Source organism: Hypomesus nipponensis, chromosome 14 (genome assembly GCF_054491055.1).
Source record: "Hypomesus nipponensis isolate SF chromosome 14, ASM5449105v1, whole genome shotgun sequence".
Taxonomy (NCBI): domain Eukaryota; kingdom Metazoa; phylum Chordata; class Actinopteri; order Osmeriformes; family Osmeridae; genus Hypomesus; species Hypomesus nipponensis.
Genome location: NC_140374.1, coordinates 10,056,820 through 10,080,387, shown reverse-complemented (window position 1 = coordinate 10,080,387; position 23,568 = coordinate 10,056,820). Strand labels below are relative to the sequence as shown.

The following is a 23,568-nucleotide window of genomic DNA, read 5'->3' as shown; positions in this document are numbered from 1 at the left end:
TCCCTGTAACTAACCAGTAGCAGGGACAGACAGAATGCATAAGCGAGTGAGTGCAGTGCATAGTGTATCCACAGATTGACTGTGTTGTGCCATCAGATGAAGCTGTATGTCACTCTGGCACCCCCCCACCCCCTGCCCCAGGCTTCTTCTGGGAGCCACACACAGTGGCATGGGGAGAGAGGAGCATGCCCCCTGGCACCAGGGTCCCCCTTACCAAGGGCATAGCCTCACCTGTCACTGATCACAGAGAGCAAGGAGGGGGTGCGGCAGAGGGGAAGAGGGGAGCTCAGGTGGGGCGGACGGGGGAGGTGGGAGGGGACGCCGCACACATGCTACCCTTCCCGGTGCTCGTCTGTTCGGTAAACCCGGGCTTTTGTTGTTTCCCCCAGAGTGCAAGCACACAGACTCCCAGTCAGGAAGCTCGTCAATCTTTGCCACAACAACACATAAATTAGTGCCCAAATTACTGCTCCTCTGGCGGAAAGAGAGACACGGAGAGAGATGTCTTGCGTAGAGGCTTGGGAATACTCTTTCCCTCTTTGCACCCCCGCATCGACGGTGTCAGAATGCATTTCAATAAGACAGTCAAATAAATGCAGGGGGAGAAAAATGCTGCTGTGTTGTACAGGCATCACCAGTTGGGTGGTGATGAAATATTAATGGCCTCACACACAAAAAACACAGAGAAGCATGCATGAGTTCATCCAAAAAGCAGCCTAGGGCTATTGTCCAAACCTGGGCTTTAGCAATGTCACTGGACTGCTATGTGGGAATAATAGGAAAAGTTTAAGGCACTTCCACTAAAACTGGAATATCTGTTCACATATAGCTGGCTTCCAGTTCTAGGGAATCATAGCTTAGGTTGGCGGTGGTTGACATTCTGGAATTAGCAGGAGGCGGCAAAGCATAGAGACATAAAAAAAATTACAATTATGTCTCCTCTTCCCTAATCCTGGTGGTCAAAACACTGTGATGACTTTAGCTGGTTTCTGTGTTAGACTGAGGAAAGTTAAAATGATGATACAGAGTTTTTTATGTGCAGGTGAATATGTAAGCCTGGTGTGGTTTGTCTTGTGCTACTGTATTTAGAAGTAAATGCCATATGTGCTACAGTAGCTCATGGTAATAAGCCAACAGACTCCAATCCCTAAACAAATAACACATTTATGCTATTCTTTCTGTGCTCGGTAGCGATGCTGTCCTATGCCTCTGACATTCAAATAACCTTTCTTCTGCTGTGCAATTGGGAATAAAAAAAGCTCCCATTCTGTTCTGTTACTCTACAACATGACAGTGGAGCCTGGCAGATGAAACAAGACAGGGTTGTGATTCCAGCTCTTGTTAGGCTGTCGCTTTCTCTAAGACTTGGTCTGACTATTGTGGGTATCTGTTCAAAAAAGGCTCCTTCTGTTTCCAAACGACAGCTGATCTCCACTGCCAATGGGGGAAATCAATCGAGCAGTTAAAATGGTTGCAAATCATGGTTGTAGAACATTGCTCACTCTACACTTGCAAGCTTGTCCAATGACCCAGGCAGTGTAATGGTGTCAGTGTGAATGTTCCCCTTGAAAGAAATCTTCTCAACAGATTCTCATATTGTAGTCATGTGGTCTTTTTCAACATTTGCTTTGTTGTTGTGTTGTGAAATGTTTAGTGGACAATTTGATTAAACTGTTATTTGTCCCTGTGTGTTGGACTGCAGAGCCATTGTTAATCTGCCCATAATGCTGTGCTGTACACAGACCCAGCACTGCTGTCCAATCTCTTACATAATCTCCAACATGAGCCCACTGGCTTGCGTCATTTGGTCACTAACAGCTGTCAACACACACTAACACCCCCTTACCCACCCACTGCCACATACACACACAACACAGACACACGCAAAACACGCAAAACCACACTCACATTATTCCCCTCATTCACTTCCTCACAGTTATACACCAATTACAAAAGGCGAGTTTGGCTTTGAACTTCCCTCCCAATATTACCAGCCTATGTGGCTATAGGTCATTAAAAATTCCTTAATAGCTGACCGACACCGACTCGGCATTGGGTTAAGCTCTCAGATTTAGAATGATGGCTGCAACATGGTTCTGTAATGTAAGGGATCATCCTAATCCTGCGTTATGTCACCAGACATAGAGGTTCAGCAAGGACTGTAGTGTTTTTCCATATTCACACAAGCCTGCTCTGAATGCATACATGTTCTCTTCAATTGATATCCGTGATATCTTTGTGCTTCAAAAGACTTTTGAAGCACAGGGCCTTTGTTTGTAAGGCTTCGTGTGTCTGACTTTCCTGGTCCCATCCTGGGTTTGTGTCTAGCTAGGGTTGTGTTAAGCAGGGCTGAAAACACAATAAAGGACTGGGGGCCACAGGGTCCAGAGTACCCGCACCCTCCTTTTGGATAAAAGCTCTGAGTGACAAGTCATCCTCTCCAAATGGCAGAACTGGTGAATAAGTGTCCTTGAACCACAGCTCTACAGACACAGGCAGGCAGGCAGGCAGGCCGGCAGCTAATATCTCCCCATCATCAAGAGCAGGAGCTGACCCTCTTGAACACCAAGACCAGTTTCCATGTTCCCATTGTTAGAGCTGCCCACACACCACGGGGCTGGTTCTAAGTCATTAGCATCTGTTCGGCTCCAACATGGTGAGGGCGGTGTAAATGCGCAGTGATTCACACATCGTCAGTGCATCTCAGCCACCCCCCTCCCCAGCCACCCCTTACTCTTTGATGTGGCCTGTGTGCTGACGGAGGCGCCTTCCAGCCCTGGCCATGCAGAGAGGAGGCTGCTGGGAGAGGCTTAAGCACGGCTGCCTGTCTCACTCTGCCCGGCTTTGATGTCGTAAACCAAGCGGGCTGGGCTAGCTGGCAGGGTGGGCAGAGGGGCCAAGGGACCCAGGGCCCCGGTGCATGGGATCAGGACATCAGTAAGCTGGTCCAGCACAGAGAAGGAAGCAGCTGCCTGCTTCAGCATGGAGAAGCAGTTGACGCCACAGCCCGTTGTGTCAATAGATATTGACTCCCAGATCTGAAGTGCTTAGGAACAAGTCCTACTGTTTGACGACATCCCCCAGAGTGGATTCTCTTTAAACCCCTGTTGTCACTCGGGGGCACCAGGGTGATTCATTGTGCTGGGCCATAGCGTAGTCACACACAAATATTAACTCAAACTGATTGCAAATGACTTCATGGCTTATTTAATCTTCATGCTGTCTTCCTCCATACTGTGTATTTACTTTACCCTCTATCTCAGAAGGTAGCTTATTACACTATTATTAAATTGTGTTTTTCAAAATAGGGTGTAAGCGTCTTGCTGTTTGCGTGTGGTGTGCAGTTTTGTATCTGTGTGTGCATTAATGGCCTTCCTATGGTAGAGCTTTGGAAGGCATGTTCACGCTCCTTCCTAGCCTGGCCCAGCTTGGCCCTGCCCGGCTTGGCATCCTGCAGAGTCGGCCCTCCTGCCTTCACCTGATGTGGCAGAGCCTCTGTCAGGCCTGAGCGAGCCTTCAGTCAGCCTTGGCTCCTCAGGAGAGATGAAGGCATCTCACAGCCATGCTGGGGGGGGGGGGGGGATTGGGGGGGGGATGGGGGGGGGATTGGGGGGGGGGGCTGGCTGGCTGGCTGGCTGGCAGCAGCCTAAGCCTGGAGCTTAGAGCTTGAAGCTTGTGAGGCTGAGATGGGGGTCTGAAGGCTGGGCTTAGCAAAGAAGAGTGTCTCTCACAGCCCTGCACTGCCACCCGATGGATAGGGCACATTACTGCAGAACGATGTCCCATCCACCACAGCCAGGCGTAATTACAGCACGCTTCAGTTGTTGTGAGTGCATGTCAGAACAAATTATGTAAGTAATGAGGCTGAAAACGCTAAAGGAGTCGAAACACACTGCAGCGCTAATGCTCATGCAGGGAGTCCACAAAAACAAACAATGGAGGGCACTGCCCGCAATGCCAGTGTTCACAGCGAGATAACCAAAATAACACACCCATTGACAGAAGGGAGGTAGCTCCCATGGATTCATCATAGAGTAACCCTCTCAACTTAGGTTGTCAGCATCTGGCTCTGCTTGGGCCTCTTCCTAATGTAAGCAGACGAGGAACGTTGCCCCTCCATTTTAAAGCAGGCTACGCAGGCGGCTTTGTTCAAAGTGTTCTGCTCTCCACTGGTTGCCCTCGCAGCCTTTGTCTACCTCAGATGTAGGCTAATTCACTGTTTACAGGAGAAGTCTTGTTGAGTCCGGCAGTGCTAGCAGTGCAGCTAACAGCCTTCTAAGTGGAGCTTGGTGTGTCGCTGGGGACTAGGGGTAGTGGATCAGGGACCCTCCACTGGCCAGGCCTTAGAGTCAGGGACATTATCACACAACACACGCGCCTGTTGATTAAGTGGCATAAGTGTGCCGGATTGAGCCTTAGCAAAGGTCCATTTGATGTGATCAAATTAGTTTGGAAGGATTGGGCATGGAGGTATCCTTGGATTGTCTCCAGTAGAGCGCCAGCTCCAGACAGAAGTTGGATGGTTCTATAATGGGAGGCTGGTGTGATCATTTGACACAGGTGTTCAGTTTGCATGCACGCCTTGCTGGTTTCTTACATGGTTCATAGTTGTTAGTAAAGGGGAAAATAATTTTGTTCTTCAGGTCTAAGGTAGAATAGATGTGTATCATCTGATCTGTGATTTGATTGGTTGTCTGCCACTTTGTAGGGAGTCAGCCAGTATATTGTAATAAACATCCTGCAGTGATCTGTTTTCAATCAGACCAGATAAGAGGGCTCGTCTGGTTGTGCTGTGGCAATGCTAGGATTCAGACGATTAGGAGGAGGTCAGGGAGATATAAATCTCTGTAGGGAGAGAAAGAGCGAGAGCAGAGCGCGAAAGAGAGAGAGAATGTGTATGTACGTGTGTGTATCTGTGCATTCTCGTGTTTGTCTTTGTAAGAGAGAGTTGTCGCTACAGTGATAAAGCAGGGAGCCGAGTGGCTGGCTGGGAGTTCTGTGTCTCAGACGCCTGCATGCGTGTGTGTTCTGCCGACAACTGTCCTGTGGTCTGCTCCTGTACTCCAGGCCAAGGATGGATGAGGCCTGTCCTCTGTGCCTTTGTCCTCTCTGGCAGCCTGCTGAATCACAAGCCTGTCAGCGGCCTCACACTACAGTCTATACGGCACATTACTGCTCTCAACAGAACCCCCCACTCTCTAAACCACTTTGGGACTCCTAGCCACTTTCTGCTCAGTACAGTGAAAATGTTATCATTTTTTGTGGCCATTTGTGCATTTAATGCTAAGGTTTTGAGGGGTTTCAAGCGTAGGGAAGAGGAACGTTTCCACTGGGGAATAAGTACAGTCATGTGGTTGAGTGAGATTCTTTGTCATGCTGTGGGGCTAGAATTACTACTGGGGAAGGTTAGGAGGTTTGCGAAGAGCTGTGGCTTTTCCTTATGTAAGTTGTGCTTACGATGTAAATTGACACCATGTTTACATTGGCTTGTTGGTGGCTCCATGAAGACTTAAAATGGCCGCCTTCACGCACGGCTCTGTGGATAGTCTGTTAATGCTGTATGGAAGTGAAGGTTTCAAAGTCACAGGATAAGATGTGTTTGAAGCGACTGCTCTTTCATGTACTTACATGCATCCATGGTGAAGGAGTTGTACTGTTACTTGTGCAAGGTGGGGAAAAAGTTTTGATTTGTCTTTTTCTTTTCCTTTCTCCAGCTCAAATCGAAATAATTCCTTGCAAGATCTGTGGAGACAAATCATCAGGCATCCATTATGGCGTGATAACTTGTGAAGGCTGTAAGGTAAGCTTGAAAACCTGCCTTTGAAATTGTTGGCCAACTTTGGGGAAGATTTGGAGAGTAGCAGCAAAGTGTAAACACATGGAAAGCCTTATCATTAAAGTGGTCAAGCCACACAGAGGATGTCCCAGAACGGCACAATTAGCAGGACAAAGTGACTCGGCATCCTTGTACTTCCTGTCCCTCCCAGGGACAGACTCGCTCACTGCTTTCAGTTGTGCTGCGTCCCAATCTTGAAATAAAAGCATCAAAAGAGGAAGTGCTTTGAATTATAGCAGATTTTTGGCTCTTTGCTACAGTATGTCGCTCTCAGTGAAGCCAGCTTTTGTACTGTTTCAAAAACACCAACCTTTCAGTGAGAGGGGAAATGTTGCACTGGCAGTGAATTCTTGTTCCCCTGCTTGTCACCAAGCAAATCATTAGCATTCTTCAGACAGACTGCACCTTTGCAGTGTGTGTATGTTAGTGTGCGTGTGTGTGTGTGCGTGTGTGTGTGTGTGTGTGTGTGTGTGTGTGTGTGTGAAAGAGAGACTCTCAGACAGACGCTTTCAGCTGCTCCTCTGAACGCACACCCCACCCTCCACCCACCCACACAAAGACGGTGGGAGAAACAAAACGCTGAAGAGTAAACTACTGAAATGTATCTTTAATGATTGCTAATTACTTTAGGCAGAGAGGCTTTTAATGATATGTGCGAGTAGAGGAGTTTGGACCATAAATCACAGCGTTATTAAAGAGTGCTACTTGTCACCGGCAGTTATAGCCGACTTCCGTAATGGCTGCCATTATAAAGCAACTTGGCAGCTGTCAGCTGTTTTCTTGTAATTAAACAGCCAATGAGCAGCTAATTAAGACATATGTGTATGGAGCAGTGGAGTGGGGCATGTTAATGATGTGCTGGAATCAATTCATTAAGTCAGAGGATGAGGAATCCGATCGGTGTGTGTGTACCATCCCTCAGAGCCGCACGCGCTGAAACTGCGTGTTAATCAACACTAATAACCCCCGCTGAAGAAAAATACTGTCTTCTCTCCCCGTTAGACTAAAACACACCATCCCTGTGCAATGCACTCAGTTCATATCCATTACCTTCTTAATTAATTGTACGATAACAATTCACCAGCACTCATAAACTAAACCAGTAACATAAAGTAATGCATTACAAACTAATGGTATGGCTGTGTACTCCTTATGGAGAAACACAATGCTCTTTAGTGTGCGTAACCACAGCATATCATTCTTGATAAGTACCCGATAAAAGGCAACACCATAGAGAACAATGCGAGAATTAGCGTTATTGAAGCCCCGTAGATCTCCCCCATAGCTCTGTGTGAGGAGCATTGCATGCCCAGGGTGGCTGGTGTTCTGAGCCCATGTGTGTGTGTCTCTTCGCAGGGCTTCTTCAGGAGGAGTCAGCAGAGCAACGCCGCCTACTCCTGCCCCCGTCAGAAGAACTGCCTGATCGACCGAACCAGCCGCAACCGCTGCCAGCACTGCCGGCTGCAAAAGTGTCTGGCTGTGGGCATGTCCCGGGACGGTACGTACAGTAGCACATGTAGATTAAAGGACTGGAGGGAACCTCCAGGAAAATGAGCCTGCGGGGTAATCTGATCAGTACATGTATGGACAACTTATTCTGAACTGGCTTGTGCACGTTGGTGCATGAGAGCACCAGGTGAGGGTATGTCCTCTGGGTGTGCTGAGACAGAAAGTCGTTTTGATGAACTAGGGGTCATTAGGAGATGGCATTAGTGCTGGTGCAGGTGAGACGCCGTAATGGGAGCACACAGGTGATTGTATGTACTGCAGGCAACCTGCAGAGCCCACAACTAGGATAGGGTAGGGTAGGGTAGGGTAGGGTAGGGTAGGGTAGGCCTGGCTGGGCCATGCTTGGCTAGGTTGTAGGCTGTGGATCAGAGCTGAACAGGCCATAGACAAAATCCTTTAATCAGCCAGGTCTTCAGAGTCTATCCACTGCTCTCCTTTACACAAAAACACACACAGACAGACAAAGACACATGAATGCACACATACATTTACACATGCATGGGATCACATTGACACATATGCATACAATAACATGACCACATGTTCCCACATGCACACAAACACACACACAATCAAGACCAGCCAAGGTGACTTATGCCTTCACCCAGTACACCATAGGCCATCTGCCCGTGCTCTGCTCCGCTCATTTCCACTCTGTTGGCCCTCTGACTCTTTGCCAGACCCCAGTGTCCAAGGGCCCTACCTCTAACGACCAGCTCAGTTTAGTCTGGAGACTGTGTAATAGGAACCAGGGATTCAGCTCGTCTCATGTCTGAGTAGCCTGTAAGCTGTAAAAGTCACTGCAGCTCAGCTTGCCTTCCCTGAAGAAGAGTCCTAGTTAAGATGTTCATGTTGAACGTTTTGTAGTGATGAGACAGTGCGCCGCTAATACCCTGTGAAACACCTAAATCTCCAGTCAGGCTGCTGCTCTGCCACAGTGATACAGGTGCCAGGGGGTCTGACGTGCATGTGTGTGTGTCTCCCCCACACACCCACCCAACCCTCCCATCCCTCCTTTCCCCCTGCCCCCGCCCTCCTCCACAGCGGTGAAGTTCGGGCGCATGTCCAAGAAGCAGCGCGACAGCCTTTACGCCGAGGTCCAGAAGCACCGGCTGCAGCAGCAGCAGCGCGACCACCAGCAGCAGCCGGGCGAGGCCGAGCCCCTCACCCCCACATACGGCCTCTCCACCAACGGCCTCACCGAGCTCCACGACGACCTCAGCGGCTACATGGACAGCCACACCCCCGACGGCAGCAAGCCAGACTCTGCGGTCAGCAGCTTCTACTTGGACATCCAGCCCTCCCCCGACCAGTCCGGCCTGGACATCAATGGCATCAAGCCTGAGCCCATCTGCGACTTTGCCCCCGGCTCTGGCTTCTTCCCCTACTGCTCCTTCACCAACGGGGAGACTTCTCCCACCGTTTCCATGGCTGAGCTAGGTAAGGGTGGTGGTGGGGAATGGTGTGTAGGTGGGACGGGGGGATTTGAGTGGGCTTACTCAACCATGGGGGCAAAACGACACAAAGGTTGCTTAAAATAGCATGAGGATGGAGACTCATCTCCAGCACTCATTAAAAGAGATTTTTTTTTGTAATTAGTTTCCATTAATTAGGGCCAATCATGAAGCAGCAGGGCATGCGCCTGGGGAAATCATTTTTTTTCCAGTTCCCCAGTGCCATGGAACTCCTTTTAACAGATGTGTCTTCAAACCGTTTACGTTTTCTTACGCTCAATATTTCTCTCTGAGCAGATGTGACCTTTGTTTCAATGAGTATTGTTGCGTGGACCACCACTTCACTCCTCATATGTATTTGTGTCATTGCGACATTGTGTTTGGGTGAACCTTCAGCTTTGAGCTTCCTGGAGGCCGTTAACAAAAATATCAACATGGTATTTTCCAATTGATTATGTGTACCCTCCTATGACATATTTCTATCAAGACTCTACTCAACTTTAGTCCAACGCTGTGTGAGTTGTGCTCAGGTTTCTGACGGTGACGCGTCTTCTTGGGCGCATGGTTATGTTGCAGAGCACCTGGCCCAGAACATCTCCAAGTCCCACATGGAGACATGTCAGTACCTGAGGGAGGAGCTACAGCAGATGACCTGGCAGGCCTTCCTGCAGGAAGAGATGGAGAGCTACCAGAATAAGGTACACCTCAGCAGAGCTGGGCCACCTGCTGCAGTATTTGACTAACACAACAATACAATAACCTGAACTATTTATAACCTAATAATCTCTGGTTCTCTCTCTCTCCCTTCCTTCTCCTTAGCCTCGGGAGGTGATGTGGCAACTGTGTGCCATAAAAATAACAGAGGCCATCCAGTACGTGGTAGAGTTCGCCAAGCGCATCGATGGCTTCATGGAGCTGTGTCAGAACGATCAGATAGTGCTGCTGAAAGCAGGTATGACAGGACAGCCCGTCAGCATGGCCTTCTCCTCCCCCCCGGGTTTGACACAAGGGTGTAGCTGACCTGACTGCACAAAACCTCGGTCTCAGACAGTCAGACTAGGTGCAAGACACCCCCTCCCCTGCCTGTTTCCTCTCTCTGTTCCTCAATTCAGTGAACACATGCGTATGCAAACATACACATGCAGAGCTAGTGTTGGCTGGATACACAGTGGTTGGACACTCGCTGTCTCCTCTCACTCTGTGCCCTGCCCTTCAACAAATCACTCCGTGGGTATATACACACTAACAAATACTTACACGTCCACACAGTAAAAAAAATCCAACAGGTCTAGCCCCTCTGGATGGCCTGTACATGTGAAAGCAGACTTGAGTCTTTACTGCTGCTTTCACACTTCTAAAACTGATAATGAAATATTGACTGAGATCCCATGTCTAATGTGACATTTTAAAACAGCTGCACTTAATAAGAAGCATTAATGGCTTCGATCACAACTTCTTTATCCTCTAATCTACCCCCACTGCACAAAGCAATGTAGCTACTGAACTAAGTACTCTATTTTACCGTTCTCTTCATCGTGGGTGAATGTAGACCAGACTGCAATGTGGTGATATGTGATATTTTCCATGGTTCTTCTGGCCTTTTCTGCCAGATGGATGCGTCCAAATGAGGAATAACCCAATACGCCATGTACTGTAGTGTGTGTTTGGCCATGCTGATGCATGACTTGCAGCACTAACTCTATTTGTTAAAGAGAAGATGCCAGATTTAGCGTGATACTCCTGTCTCCTCTGCAGGCTCTTTGGAAGTTGTGTTTGTGAGAATGTGCCGTGCCTTCGACTCGCAGAATAACACAGTCTATTTTGATGGAAAGTATGCTGGTCCCGATGTGTTCAAGTCATTAGGTGAGTCTTCCAAAAGTGTGTGTGTGTGTGTGTGTGTGTGTGCGTGTGCGTGCGTGCGTGTGCGTGTGTTCTTGTGCGCCTATATTTTGTGTGTGTGTGTGATGGCAATACTCCTATCTCTCGATGCCAGTGTATGGTCTAGCAGAGAAGGGATGTGTTTTACACACACTCCAGTGCTGTGAGCCAGGAAGGTCACACTAAGATAAGCTCTGCCCTCTCCCATGTGGTTCCATATGGTACAGCCAAATTATTACTGAAGCACTAGTGCTGCATATGACTCCTGTTACTGTGAAATAAATAAAGACAGACTGTAGGCCATTTGGGAGAGTTCTATCAAAACCATCACAGGAACTCAAAAGTAAAATATCTGGAGTCTAAACAAGTACTTTTTGCATTTAAATGCCATAAAATTACTAAGACTGTTGACTGCATAATATCCTCTGCATACAAATGCACTTGATAAATAGAAAAAATCCCAGTGTTTGAATCCCTGAATCTGATTCTCTGTGAGTGTGTTTGTGTGTGTGTGCGCATCAAATGCGATTTTTTCATGCGTGTATGGTTGTGTGTCCATGAATGTCTGTGTATGTATTCCTTGGGCATGACTTGTCTTCCTGTGTGTGCGAGGCCACGAGAAACAATACGGTCTCTTCCAGTGTCGTGTGTGGGGTCTCTCTAACAAGCCTCCCTGTGTCCTCTGAGCTTGAGCTTGTGGGGGGGGCTGCTCTGGCATCATCCTGTCCCTCTCAATCCCCAATAATTGATTTAACTAAAAGACTCATTAGTGACCTCATTCTGGGTTGCGTAACGCCACCCAACTGCCAAAAGTCCCCCGCCTGGAAGGGGAAAGTCAGTAAAAGCCTTGCCTGTTCTGCTTGCCACATATCCTGGGTGCTGTCAGCATGTCTCTCTTCTGCCTGTGTGCCTCTCTCCCAATAAAGATCAAAGATGAGACTCTGTCTTTTGGTCTGTCTCAACCCCTGTCTTCACTCTGTGTCCTTTGCTTTGACAGGTTGTGACGACTTGATCAGCTCCGTCTTCGAGTTCGGGAAAAACTTGTGTTCTATGCACCTGTCTGAGGATGAGATTGCCCTGTTCTCCGCTTTCGTGTTGATGTCTGCAGGTAGGTGTCACTGACAGTGCAGACACAAGAGGTTGAAGGGGTTGGAGGGTTTGGAGCAAGCAGATGCGCTACTGTTCCTGCTGGGGGCGTTCGTGTCCCTTTGTGCTCTTAGGAGGACCTAGCATTGATTTTTCACAATCTTGACCTAGTTCACCTTGAGTGGTCTGTAAGAAGGCTGCAGAGATGAATGTTGTGTGTCTCTACCTCCCAGACCGCTCCTGGCTTCAGGAGAAGGTAAAGGTGGAGAAACTCCAGCAGAAGATCCAGCTGGCTCTCCAGCATGTCCTTCAGAAGAACCACAGAGAAGACGGCATACTCACAAAGGTACACACTCTCACACTGTGTCTCTCGCACACACACACATACACACACGCGCACACACACACAGATACACACGCACACAAACTCTTACACACATACAGAGTTTGATCCTGCAGAAAGCGATGGTCAAGTGGGCCTGGTCTCAACTGAAGCATTAATAACGAACCCAAACTCTTTGAATACAATGTGCACCCGACAACAGGAAGAACACTAGATTAAATCAAGCCATAGATGCTGTAGATATCACGGTTCGTATCCTACAACCAAGCGTCTATTTCCAGCCGAAATGTATTGTGTACTAGCTCCATCAGATGGCGTGTCAAGGTTTCCTCATGGTAGGCAGGCTGTATCAATATTTACATGTGCGTTTGCCCCTTTGTGAGATCAACTGTAGGGAGATGTCTTCTCTGCCATAGCTCCATGTCCTTGCCTTCCTGGAAGTCTAAATAACAGCCTGTCTCCTCTCTTCACACAGTTGATATGCAAAGTGTCAACACTGCGAGCGCTGTGCAGCAGGCATACAGAGAAGCTGACGGCTTTCAAAGCAATATACCCAGACATTGTGCGCGCCCACTTCCCCCCCTTATACAAGGAGCTTTTCGGATCGGACTTTGAGCAGTCCATGCCTATTGACGGGTAACAGCCTTGCCAGGTGCCAGTGTGCCCACCATGGAGGAATGTGGAGCATTCATCTGAGACACTTTACCAGTGCCCTGCACAAACCAGGACCGACAGCACACTGCACAACTCTCAGTCTTTTATTTTTGTTTTATCCCGGAGGGGAGGGCTTTGGGGGTGGGGAATGGGGTGGTTTGGAAGGAAGGGGGCTATAGTATGTTTGTTTTTGGGGGGGTTGAATTCACTTGTGGGGGTGAGAACAGGGGGCTCTAAGACCTAGGGGACATGAAAAGAAGACAGAGACTCATACTCTCTCTGAACTGAACTTGACCTTCACACTCACACATCATACTGGCACAGTCCCAAGACAATTCGCACTGATCAGTGATCCTTTCACTATGCACAGGCCTGAGATTGTCAACTAAACATCTGTGGCTCCACCTCTCTCCTTTACAGTTCCAATAGCACATGAGTTATTCAATTGAAAAACGAAATATATCAAATACATCATACTTCGTTTTTTACATTAAATTCAGCTGTGTCAGCTATTTGACCACAACCCCAAAACAACAGAAATACAGGTATGCTTTTTTTTATTGATCATCAGCCTCGTAGGTTGTCCCGCAGTATAAATGAATGCCAGGTAAATGTGCACATATAGGTCAAGTTCAGCCCTTCTCTTGTGTTTCGTTGTATATCTTTTCGATGCAGTGTGTGGATTAAAAACTCGCAAAACCTTTGAGAGAAGCTCCGTCGGCATGGTGATGCAATCGGCACCTCTCTATGGACAATCGACTAAAAAAGAAAAGTAGAATTCTGGTAATTCTAGTAAAAAAATGCAATGATTTTAGCTGTCAAAGACTCCATCCACCATGGTTGCATAGTAAAATCGTGTAAGGCCATCTGCTATTAATCCTTCTCTGGACGGGGGCTCTGGAGGAACAAGGGCACCACTACTTTGGAAAGGGTCCATTCCACCTGTTTTATAATGTACTACAGGGTATACGGTCATAAGTACTTATTATACAGAAAAAAAGTAATGTTTATAGAATCTATTTTAAATAACATGTATGATATTAGCAGTTAAACTATTCTTAATTGTTGAATTGATAAGGCACTTTTATTGCACCTTTCTTTAATTTAAGACTTGTATATTACCTAGTGATGTGTTGCATGTGCACAAGAAGTACAAGTTGAACCACAGTCTCAGAGGCTAATCCTGAGGGTCCCAGATGAACAGTTCTGGGTCTGGGATGGGCAAAGGCACTACGGGGGTTCTGGTTAGAAGGCTGGCATGGCTGGATAACACTGAGGCCTGGTGGACAAAGCAGATTTGATCACCCCTTCACCACACCCTACACACACACGTACATATTGTGGTAGAAGAGTGGTGAAACGTTTGGATTACTTTCTCATGTCTGTTTGCCAACATTGAATTGAATGGCTCAGAAGCTGTTTTCAACCCAATGGTTCTCTCTAGTGGAAGATACAGATATAGCAGGCTAAAAGAGCAGGGAGCCGACGCATCCCAATGTATACACGTCAGACACTCTGACCATGTAATACGTCTCTTGAGCCCATCATGTTGGAGTGCGTACTGCACATGAAGGAGGGACTGTAAATGCCTCCTTATGAAGGCCTCAGGCCAGCCATGCCATTTCATATGAGACAGAAGGAAAGAGAAGGGTAAATATTCAAAGCCTTGTCTGGTAGTAAAGCTTCTATTTTTGTAACATGTACAGTGAGTAAACTCATGAAAGAGAGGGGGAGAGAACAAGATGTCAGGTAGCACTTACTATATTCCCGCAATAATTACTGTAGAGTAGCTGTTCTGTGTATGATTAGGAGAGAAACATGACAATGGTAGAACAAGTGCTATTTTCAGAATGCTTTGTTGTTGTGGTTCTGTTTTGTTCTGTGCGTTTTTGTTGTGGGTGTGGTTGTGAAGAACTACACTAACCCTGGATGTGCCATACAGTAGCTGTAGCCCCAGTTTTGCAATTTACCTGCCCATGTTGTTCAATGGATTGGTCTGACACTCAATACATCTCAGTGGTTACTTTATGAAAATCCGCCCCAATAATCCAAAAGTTCCTTCAGAAACCCGTCAAAGCATGAATATAGTTTAGATGCCACCCTCAGCGTAGCACTTTTGTTTTTGTTGTTGTTTTTGCACATGATCATTCCTTTGCTGTGCAATTTGTACAAGACCTACAGTCTTGTGCTGTCACCCCTCAGGGAAGAGTTTCTTTACACATTCTGTTTGAGATGATATATTATGTTTTATTTTTGCTTCTTATTAAGGTTAGAGGATGTTTTGTTTTGGGACGCTTGACAATAAGCAGGAAAGAGCAGCATGTCATATGCATTAGCAGTACTGTAGAGTATCATAGTACTGCAGACCTAGTAAACAACACAAATAATCCTCAGATTGAAGCTCAAAACAGACAATACAGTATTTACTTAATCTCTGACCTCGGTTTTCCCATCAGCCATTTGAATTACCATTTTATTTGACTTTCTGTATTTCTAATACAAACATTAGGAATCTCTCCGTACTCAAATGGTGTCATCAGGGTCAACTAATGACAATGCCCGTCATTGTTAGAGAACCAAATAAACTAATATAGGCAATATGCATTTTGTGTTTAGGTTGTATTGGATTTCCTTTACCCAGTATTTTTTCAGTATTGTGTCAAAGCTCTGGATATTTGACCACTAGCAACCCAGTTGGCTCAACAACAGAACAACAGTCTCAAACTAACAATGACTGACAATCCAGCGAGGTGGGCTAATGACCCTGCAGTGAGAGCAGAGCAAAGGCAGACATGGATGCTCAGGGAGCCCTCAGGTAGACAGCAGAAGCAGCTCTCTGTTGTCCGGACAGCTGCGTAGCATGTACTCGAACATCTCCTTAATTCATGGGCGCTTCATAATCTCTGACAGTTTCCGATTTATTACAGGCAGCTGAATTTGAGCGTAGTTCACCGAACAGGTTGCTCCCATTTGGATGATGATGATGAGATGTCTCTCAGATGAAGATTGACCAGGTTTGCAATTTATGTTCACTCTGCTGTTGTCGGCTCTCTTTTCAAACTCTTCAGCTTCTCTTATTTTGAATAGCTTATTCCATTCTTTTACCTCATTTGATAGCAAAGTCATATTGCTCAAGGTCTGACAAAAACCAACACCTAGCCCCTAACTAAGATAGACACCTTCACAATTTGTAGGATACAGTAACTACTTTAGTGGAGATACTTTTTCTGAACATCTATATGTATCTGAAGGTCTTATTATTGTAGCATGAAGCCCATAAGTGTAGCTATTACTTTCCACGTTTGACTTCTGCTAGGTGTGGATTGTGATAAAGGATCATGGAGAGAAAGATCCCAAACTTGATTTTCATGTTTAACATGATATAACATGGTAGAGTGTTGGTAGTAAATTTTCATTTCGGACATGTTTGGCAAAAGAGTTTGCAACTGAAGCTGTGTACATACAGTAACCTGTAATTCCTCTATCTCTGCTCTGTTGTCCCTGTGTAAAAAGCAATACTTGTAGAGTGTGTGTATGTGTGTGTCCTTACAGTGTGTAAAAGACAACCCCCAGACAAGGCTTTAATAAAGGAGGAACAGGGTTATATGAATAAGGAGGCAGTAGCTTTAGAACATGTTTTTCTAGTCTGAGCTTGGTCCAGCCACAATACAATAAGTTTAAGGTTTATCAGCATGACATAATGTCACTAACAATCCACAGTCTCTAAAGCTCTCTGGAGCTAGTGACTAACCATTCGCATAATTGGTGCATATATACAGGTAATGAAAACAGCTTAATCAGTGTTCCATGCCACCATCTCAACATGACTACCTGACAACAGTTATTACCTATTGACTTTAGATTGTAATGGTAGGTGTTATGTCATGCTTAAAAGTATACCATGTTCTGTTTCCCAAATGTATCAATCAATTTTTTTGCATTATAGCTATCATTTTCCAAAGCACAGCTGATAAGGTTTTAAGACTAAATGCATTTAAGAAGAATACATAAAAAAAAAAAAAAAACTTCTAGCCATAATCAAATGTTGAGCAATAATAAATGTGTTGTATTTTTTTCATTTTGTGCATAGGCTCCACACATCTGCATGTAAATACACCTCTATTCATCATGTTTAGTTGGTTATATTTGGTGATTTATTTTCCTTGTCTGTATATTTGACTAGTTCTGTTCCCAGGCGGAGAACTAAGTACTTGATTTGGCCTGTATACTATACATCTTAATTTCTCTCTCCCTCATTCTCTGCTGTTTATTCACAATATTTAATGTTATTATTGATCACATGTATAAAGATAACTTTGTAACTTCTGTCTGCATAGGTAAGAAGAAAATACTGCTACTAAGGCCTACCCAGTGCAAATATTATCTGTTTATCAAATACACCATGTTGTACAATATCTGTTACTAGTATGCTTCTCTCCTTGAGGATTAGTTTGTTAGTGGTAGGGTGTGCCGCCATTTATTTTGTGTTATCCTGATGTGTGGTGCTAGGTAAGTTATTTTGTGGACAAAGTCTTGATTCCTAGACCAGGCCACCCTAGTAGTCCATTCATTTCATTGAGTATTGGTGCATTATTGATATTAAGACTAAATAAATGATAATGATTATGATAGTGGTAAAATGACCTGGCCAGTACCTGCATCAGTGTGCTTGTCTTGGGATAAGGCTCTTATTTCCTTCTCACAAAAAACTGTATCTGCTAATTAACAAGTTATATAAGGTTGCTTTTCTGATTTCCGCAGAAAAAAAGAAATGTAAAGGCTGAAACAGCAGGATTTTGGTTTTCTGATTGTAAAAACCACTTGCTGAAGCAGCAGCAAATGCAAACATTAGTGTCTACAGCTGCATAGCACTTCATCTGACTGGTAAGTTCAATGTTGATGTCATTAGACGAAGCCTCTTTACAACCTTTTCATTTCACATTTAGACAGTTCTGAAACAGGGTTGCTTGAAACCAGTGTCATTGACCCTTTGCACCCTATACAAGTGGTGGTAATATAAAAAATGTACATGAAAACAGCTTGCCATGTGAGAAAGCAAGTATTTTCTTGACCTTTTCTTTTTACTCTGTAGCAATTATATACCAGAATATGATTACAATAATACATAATGTACCACACTGAGTGCCTCTCAGTATAACAAGATGTGCAAATGGTTTTCATTGTGTTTTTTTGTTTTACAAACATGTCATAACCTCTGTCTCCGCAGTTTTCATATTATTTGTTAATACTTACCTGTAATTTCCATGTGTAATTGAGGCACCATGTAAGCTATGTCTGTTACAATTCTGTTTTTATGAGTAGCTGGAAAGGTAGTCAAATATTGACAAATGCTTTTTTGTTGATTTAATTTGATGATTACCTGCACAACCATGTTTTGGATCACCCAAAATAATGGACAATCCATAATAACGTTTGTTCTTTGTTTTGTGTTTCGTAACTTTAGATTTTTTATTGACAACATAAAATGGACTAATGCATTGTATTTTAAGTGTCTGTGTGTGTAAATATCCATAAAGCACAACTGAATTCCTTGTTCTATGTTAAGTGTGAGCTCATTGGTTTAAATGCTTAGTATAAAGGGTGGAGTGTGTGGGATATTGTTCCATGCAAAAGCAGTTCAAACTATGGTAAAGACAAGACTGGTGTGTGGTTGTCACAAATTTCTTAAGTCACATGTTTGCTACTGATGTTAAAATTGGGACAGATGATCATGTACCTTTTTTATTCAGCTCTTTTGAACTCTCTTTAGCAGGTAGTCTATTCACAAATGTAGTTTTACTCCTTCTTGTCTGATTCTTAAATATGGAAATAAGTATTTTGATTCATTTTGTAAATACAGCTGTAAAGAAAAATAAGAAATGTAATGTTGTCTTTTAAATACTTTTCATTCTAATATGAATGTTGTTATATTGTACTTAGAAACTGTACCTTTAATATGACCTTTATTAAAAGTGCATTGGACACATCGATTTTAGATGTGCTTTATGTGCTGTTATCCCATAATAAAATTTACCGCTTGTAATGGGCTCCTGTCTTCTGTCCATCTCATTAAATCAGTATGAATCCAATAGGATCTGCCTACATTTTTCATCAGTACTATGATATGTATTCTATTCTTCTATACCAGAAGACAATGTATCTGCATTATACTATTACATGCCTGTATTGTGATAAGTGATAGTATGCTTTCATTTGACTTTCATAATATTAGGATTATAAAAACAATGCAATATGCTCAACTGTTTTTGCAATCTCTTTAAATTACACATCACTGTCTACCTAACTAGAGAACACAGATATGCCTACTGATACAGTTAGATTTGAACTTACAAACCGTTATTCTGTGCCATAATAATTTGCTTTTTTCCTTATTCACATTTTGCCACTAAACTTATAATCGAATATAAGAAAAATTAATAATAATGGAAATCTATTTCAAACTAGCCTAATGAAAATGTCTGTAATAGGGTTGACATGAATAGATGAAATGGTCGTATTGAGAAAATTTAACATCTTAAAAGGTCATGATACCGTTTTGCTGGCATCATGATATATGTATCATGTCCTTTATCTAACTACTATTAGATATTACTACTACTATTTCATGATTGGCCAGACTCACACACGACAACTTTGACTCGTGTTTTGTAATATTCTGACTCGAAAGGGGAGGCCAAAAAAATACACACTGCCGGGTTTTAGATTTTTTGAAAGTCGCCTTTCTGTTCTAAAAAGCTTTTGAAAATGTCATTGACGTCATACACATCTTACGACCAGAGCTACTGCTTGACGGCAAGCTCTGGTCACTTACTTTTTTCTCTCAGGGCATCGACAACACAGCTGACAGGTTAGGCTCTCCCCGTCAATACACATGCTAGAAAGAGTTTTGGCTTGCTAATGTTGTTGCTAATGTTGCTAATGCTCTGACATTCTGATTCCGCTTCGGATGCCATCAAGCGGGAGCTCTGGTCGTATCAGTCCTTTACTAACCAATCAGCATTCAGTAGCAGAATGCTAGCGTGTTATGGGCAACAACGACTCACCATGTAAGAAATCAAAAGGACATAAGTACTCGTTCATTCAACTTTTGACCTATAATCCATGTTGAACATGCACAAACTTCAATCAAATCTGAGATTTTTCAACGACAATCAGGTGAAAGAGACAAATTTAGCCGTTTAGCTCCATAGACTCCCATTCAACATGCACTCGCTGCCGATCACCCCCAGTGGAACTCTGGTGGAACTGCAGCCAAATTCGGTACAATGGGGTTTAATAGGGAGTGGCAAGGCTCTCCTTAAACAGGCTCTGCTTGTGTTCTTTGGATTGGAACCGTACTTGGGCAATGAAAGATGACGTCAAACGAGTTCGTAAGAACACAAGAACGGAAAAAAACGTGGATTGATAAACAGCCTATGTCTATGCTTGAACCACCCAGCAATGTAATGTTGCCTTAAAAATCACTGGACCGCTATACCGCCAACTGGTGGTGGTATGGAGGCTTTACAGCTACCGAGGCACATATCGTCGCACATGCACACGTACACGAGTTGTGGATTTGTACCACGGCAGAAGTGTAGCAAAAGTCACATGCAAAAAACACAGCCAATTGAGAGGCCAGCCTTTGTGGCTACATATTTGGACAAGGTTTTACACATACACAAATCTGAGGCACATTTGTGGATCCTTGTACGCATTTGTAGATCGCGGTACGCATTTGTGGATAGTACACATTTGTGGATCGTACACATTTGTGGATCTTGTTGAATTCCTGGCCTTAGGGTTAGAGACCAACACCTGTGTCACAGGTTGATATGCAGGACTCCAGTGACAAGCTGAACATGGCATAATTGTCATAGTTTCCAAAAGCATCTTCAGGGACTGACACAACATGGTCTGGTTGTCTAATTAAATATCCGTATACATATTTACATTAAAAAACGATTCAACTTAATACAACACTTATCCATTAGTTTATACTATTAAGAGTGTGTTAACTGAATAATCTTTAAATGTTGCATTAAAGATACATGCCCATGGATATTTTGAACTATTAAACGTTAACAAATTACTCTCCATTGAAATCATCAGCATTCAAGTTTTTTTCTTATTCGCTGACGTTCATTTGTGTGATAGACAGATGAAAATGTCCAATGATACTACACACGGAAATGCCTATATTTGATTGGCTTAGATGGTTTTGTGAGCAGTGTTCCCGCCTTCTTCTACGGAGACACAAAACTTTTTTTTACAAGTACACAAATCTTTTTCTTCTACGGAGACACAAAACCTTTTTTTACAAGTACACAAATCTTTTACTTCTACGGAGACACAAAACTTTTTTTACAAGTACACAAATCTTTTTTGCAAGTCACAAATCATTTTTACAGAGCTCGCTCTCCTGGCACTAATTTCACGCCATACGGATGGTGACTTGACCAGCGAGAACGCTTCTGATTCCCCATAAGTCATTGCAAGATGTCAAGCGAGGGGATAAACCTCACAACTTTAATTTTTTACTTTTCATATTTCAGCTAAACGGTACTTGTAAATCAGCATCTGAAGTAAAATGTGACGAGAAATAGTCAGTGTAGTCGCTGAAAATGTTCTTATTTTGTTGATGAAACGGCTAATTTGTAAATTTGCTCCGACTTTTCGATAACCTAGTTAACATTAGGTACTGTAAGTTAGCAAGGGCTACAGAAAACGTAAAATTACAGGTAGAGGGACCATTTTTTAACTTTGTTATCTAGTTTTTTATGGAGCTAGAAAGCTGACAAAAGTATCTGAATTTGAATATGAAACATCTGAAATATTTGTGTGTCGAATTTCATAAAACTGAAATATTTTGCTGTTGAATGTATAATATCTGAATTATTTTTATGCCGAATTTCAAAAAACTGAATTATTGTGATCCAAAAATACAAATTTCTAAAATTCAGATTGCAGTAATTCAAATTCTTGAAATTCAGATTGCTGAAATTCAGATTCTTGAAATTCAGATTGATGAAATTCAAATTGCGGAAATTCAGATTGCGGAAATTCAGATTCAGATTTTGTCTGAACTAGGCCAAAGGTGAAACAGCGTGCTTTCACAGGAAAAAGTAGACGATTTCAGAACGACCAAACTTTACCTCAGAACAAACTGAGTTGCTAGTTGGAGGAATACCCAGATCACACATAAGTATCTGGAATAGCACACATACGTCCCGATGTGTAGAAGATACGTCGGGAAGATCTAGTATGGAGATCGTTGGCATTTGATCGAAACTGACTTCCAGACGACGTGTGGACAATGAATCCAATCACACCCGGCCGCACTACAGATATCCTGTTAACCATAGATAACTCCTTATATCTATGCTGTTAAATACTATGTCCGATCTCTCAGACAGCAAATATTTCACTATCCATAACCGATCTGAAATGTCACTTAAGAAATGAACATAGCCCATAGGCTGAACATTGACTTTGATAGGAATAAGGAGACAATGAAAAATATGCTTGACCATCCAAAATTGGCTATTAGTATTAGTGAATACTATACATGAGCTACCTAGCGTGAGTTGATTCAACCTGGATTTTCTGTGTGGGTATTATAATTAAGAGACACAATTGAAGAACATGATTTTATATCAGGCTGCATGTTGATGCCATCCTCTTAAAAGAACTCCAACACAGAAAAGAGAACAACGGAACATAAATATATAGGCTATAGCTTTGTCAGTTGTTCCGCGTCTTTCATCGGTCTCCGCCAAGTTTTTACAAGTTTTATAAGCACTTGCTCCATACTCTTCCTCCAACGAGCAACTCTTAGCTTTTGTTCTGGGGTAAAATTCGGTCAGAGAATGTCTATATTCGGTCGTTCTGAAATCGTCTACTTTTCCCTGTGAAGGCAAGCTGTTTCACCTTTGGCCTAGTTCAGACAAAATCTGAATCTGAATTTCGGCAATCTGAATTTCAGCAATCTGAATTTCAAGAATCTGAATTTCAGCAATCTGAATTTCAAGAATCTGAATTCCTGAAATCTGAATTTCAACAATCTGAATTCCTGCAATCTGAATTTTAGAAATTTGTATTTTTGGATCAAAATAATTCAGTTTTATTAAATTCGGCATACAAATAATTCAGATATTATATATTCAACAGCAAAATATTTCAGTTTTATGAAATTCGACACGCAAATATTTCGGATGTTTCATATTCAAATTCAGATACTTTTGTCAGCTTTCTAGCTCCATAGTTTTTGTAGTTAGTCAGTGTTATCATAATGCTGCGAGTCCAGGAAAACCCTAACCATGTCAATTCATTCTCGGTCGTTGCGTCCTTGCAAGACCATTATCGCAAGGACGCTTCCAAGAACGTTCTTCAAAAGAATGTACTTGCGTTTTCAGCGTTCTTCGGATTGATAAACAGCCATTGTGTTTTCCTATTTGCCGTTGTGTTTTCCGATTTGACATTGCGTTTTCCTATTTGCCTTGTGTTTTCCTATTTGCCGTTGTGTTTTCTTATTTGCTGTTGTGTTTTCCTGTTCGCCGTTGTGTTTTCCTATTTGCCGTTGTGTTTTCCTATTTGCCGTTGTGTTTTGCACTTCAGTTCAGGGCCACCGTAAACTATGCAAAAGTATTCTATGTAGGACCAATGGAAGAAACAATAATAATAATATTAATGAACATTTTAAAATCTAGTTCAGAATCTAAAATGTCCTATTTTTGTGAAATGACCCACATTTTTCTCTGTCACTGTAATGCTGGACCAATAGACACATTTGTAAAGAAACAAGATAA

At 43.5% G+C, this 23,568-nt stretch overlaps 1 protein-coding gene across 2 annotated transcripts in view; it reads left to right on the top strand.

Moving 5' to 3' along the window:
* Positions 1-12,833, top strand: part of roraa (RAR-related orphan receptor A, paralog a) — a 148,636-nt gene extending 135,803 nt beyond the window's left edge. For both annotated transcript variants that reach the window (XM_084671611.1, XM_084671612.1), the window contains 9 exons: positions 5,715-5,800; positions 7,193-7,334; positions 8,390-8,785; positions 9,376-9,497; positions 9,619-9,751; positions 10,555-10,662; positions 11,675-11,785; positions 11,997-12,109; positions 12,582-12,833. In XM_084671611.1, the coding sequence (XP_084527737.1) occupies positions 5,715-5,800; positions 7,193-7,334; positions 8,390-8,785; positions 9,376-9,497; positions 9,619-9,751; positions 10,555-10,662; positions 11,675-11,785; positions 11,997-12,109; positions 12,582-12,746 (1,376 nt within the window). In that variant the 3' untranslated portion in view covers positions 12,747-12,833. The remainder of the gene's footprint in view (positions 1-5,714; positions 5,801-7,192; positions 7,335-8,389; positions 8,786-9,375; positions 9,498-9,618; positions 9,752-10,554; positions 10,663-11,674; positions 11,786-11,996; positions 12,110-12,581) is intronic.
* Positions 12,834-23,568: the final 10,735 nt, after the last annotated feature.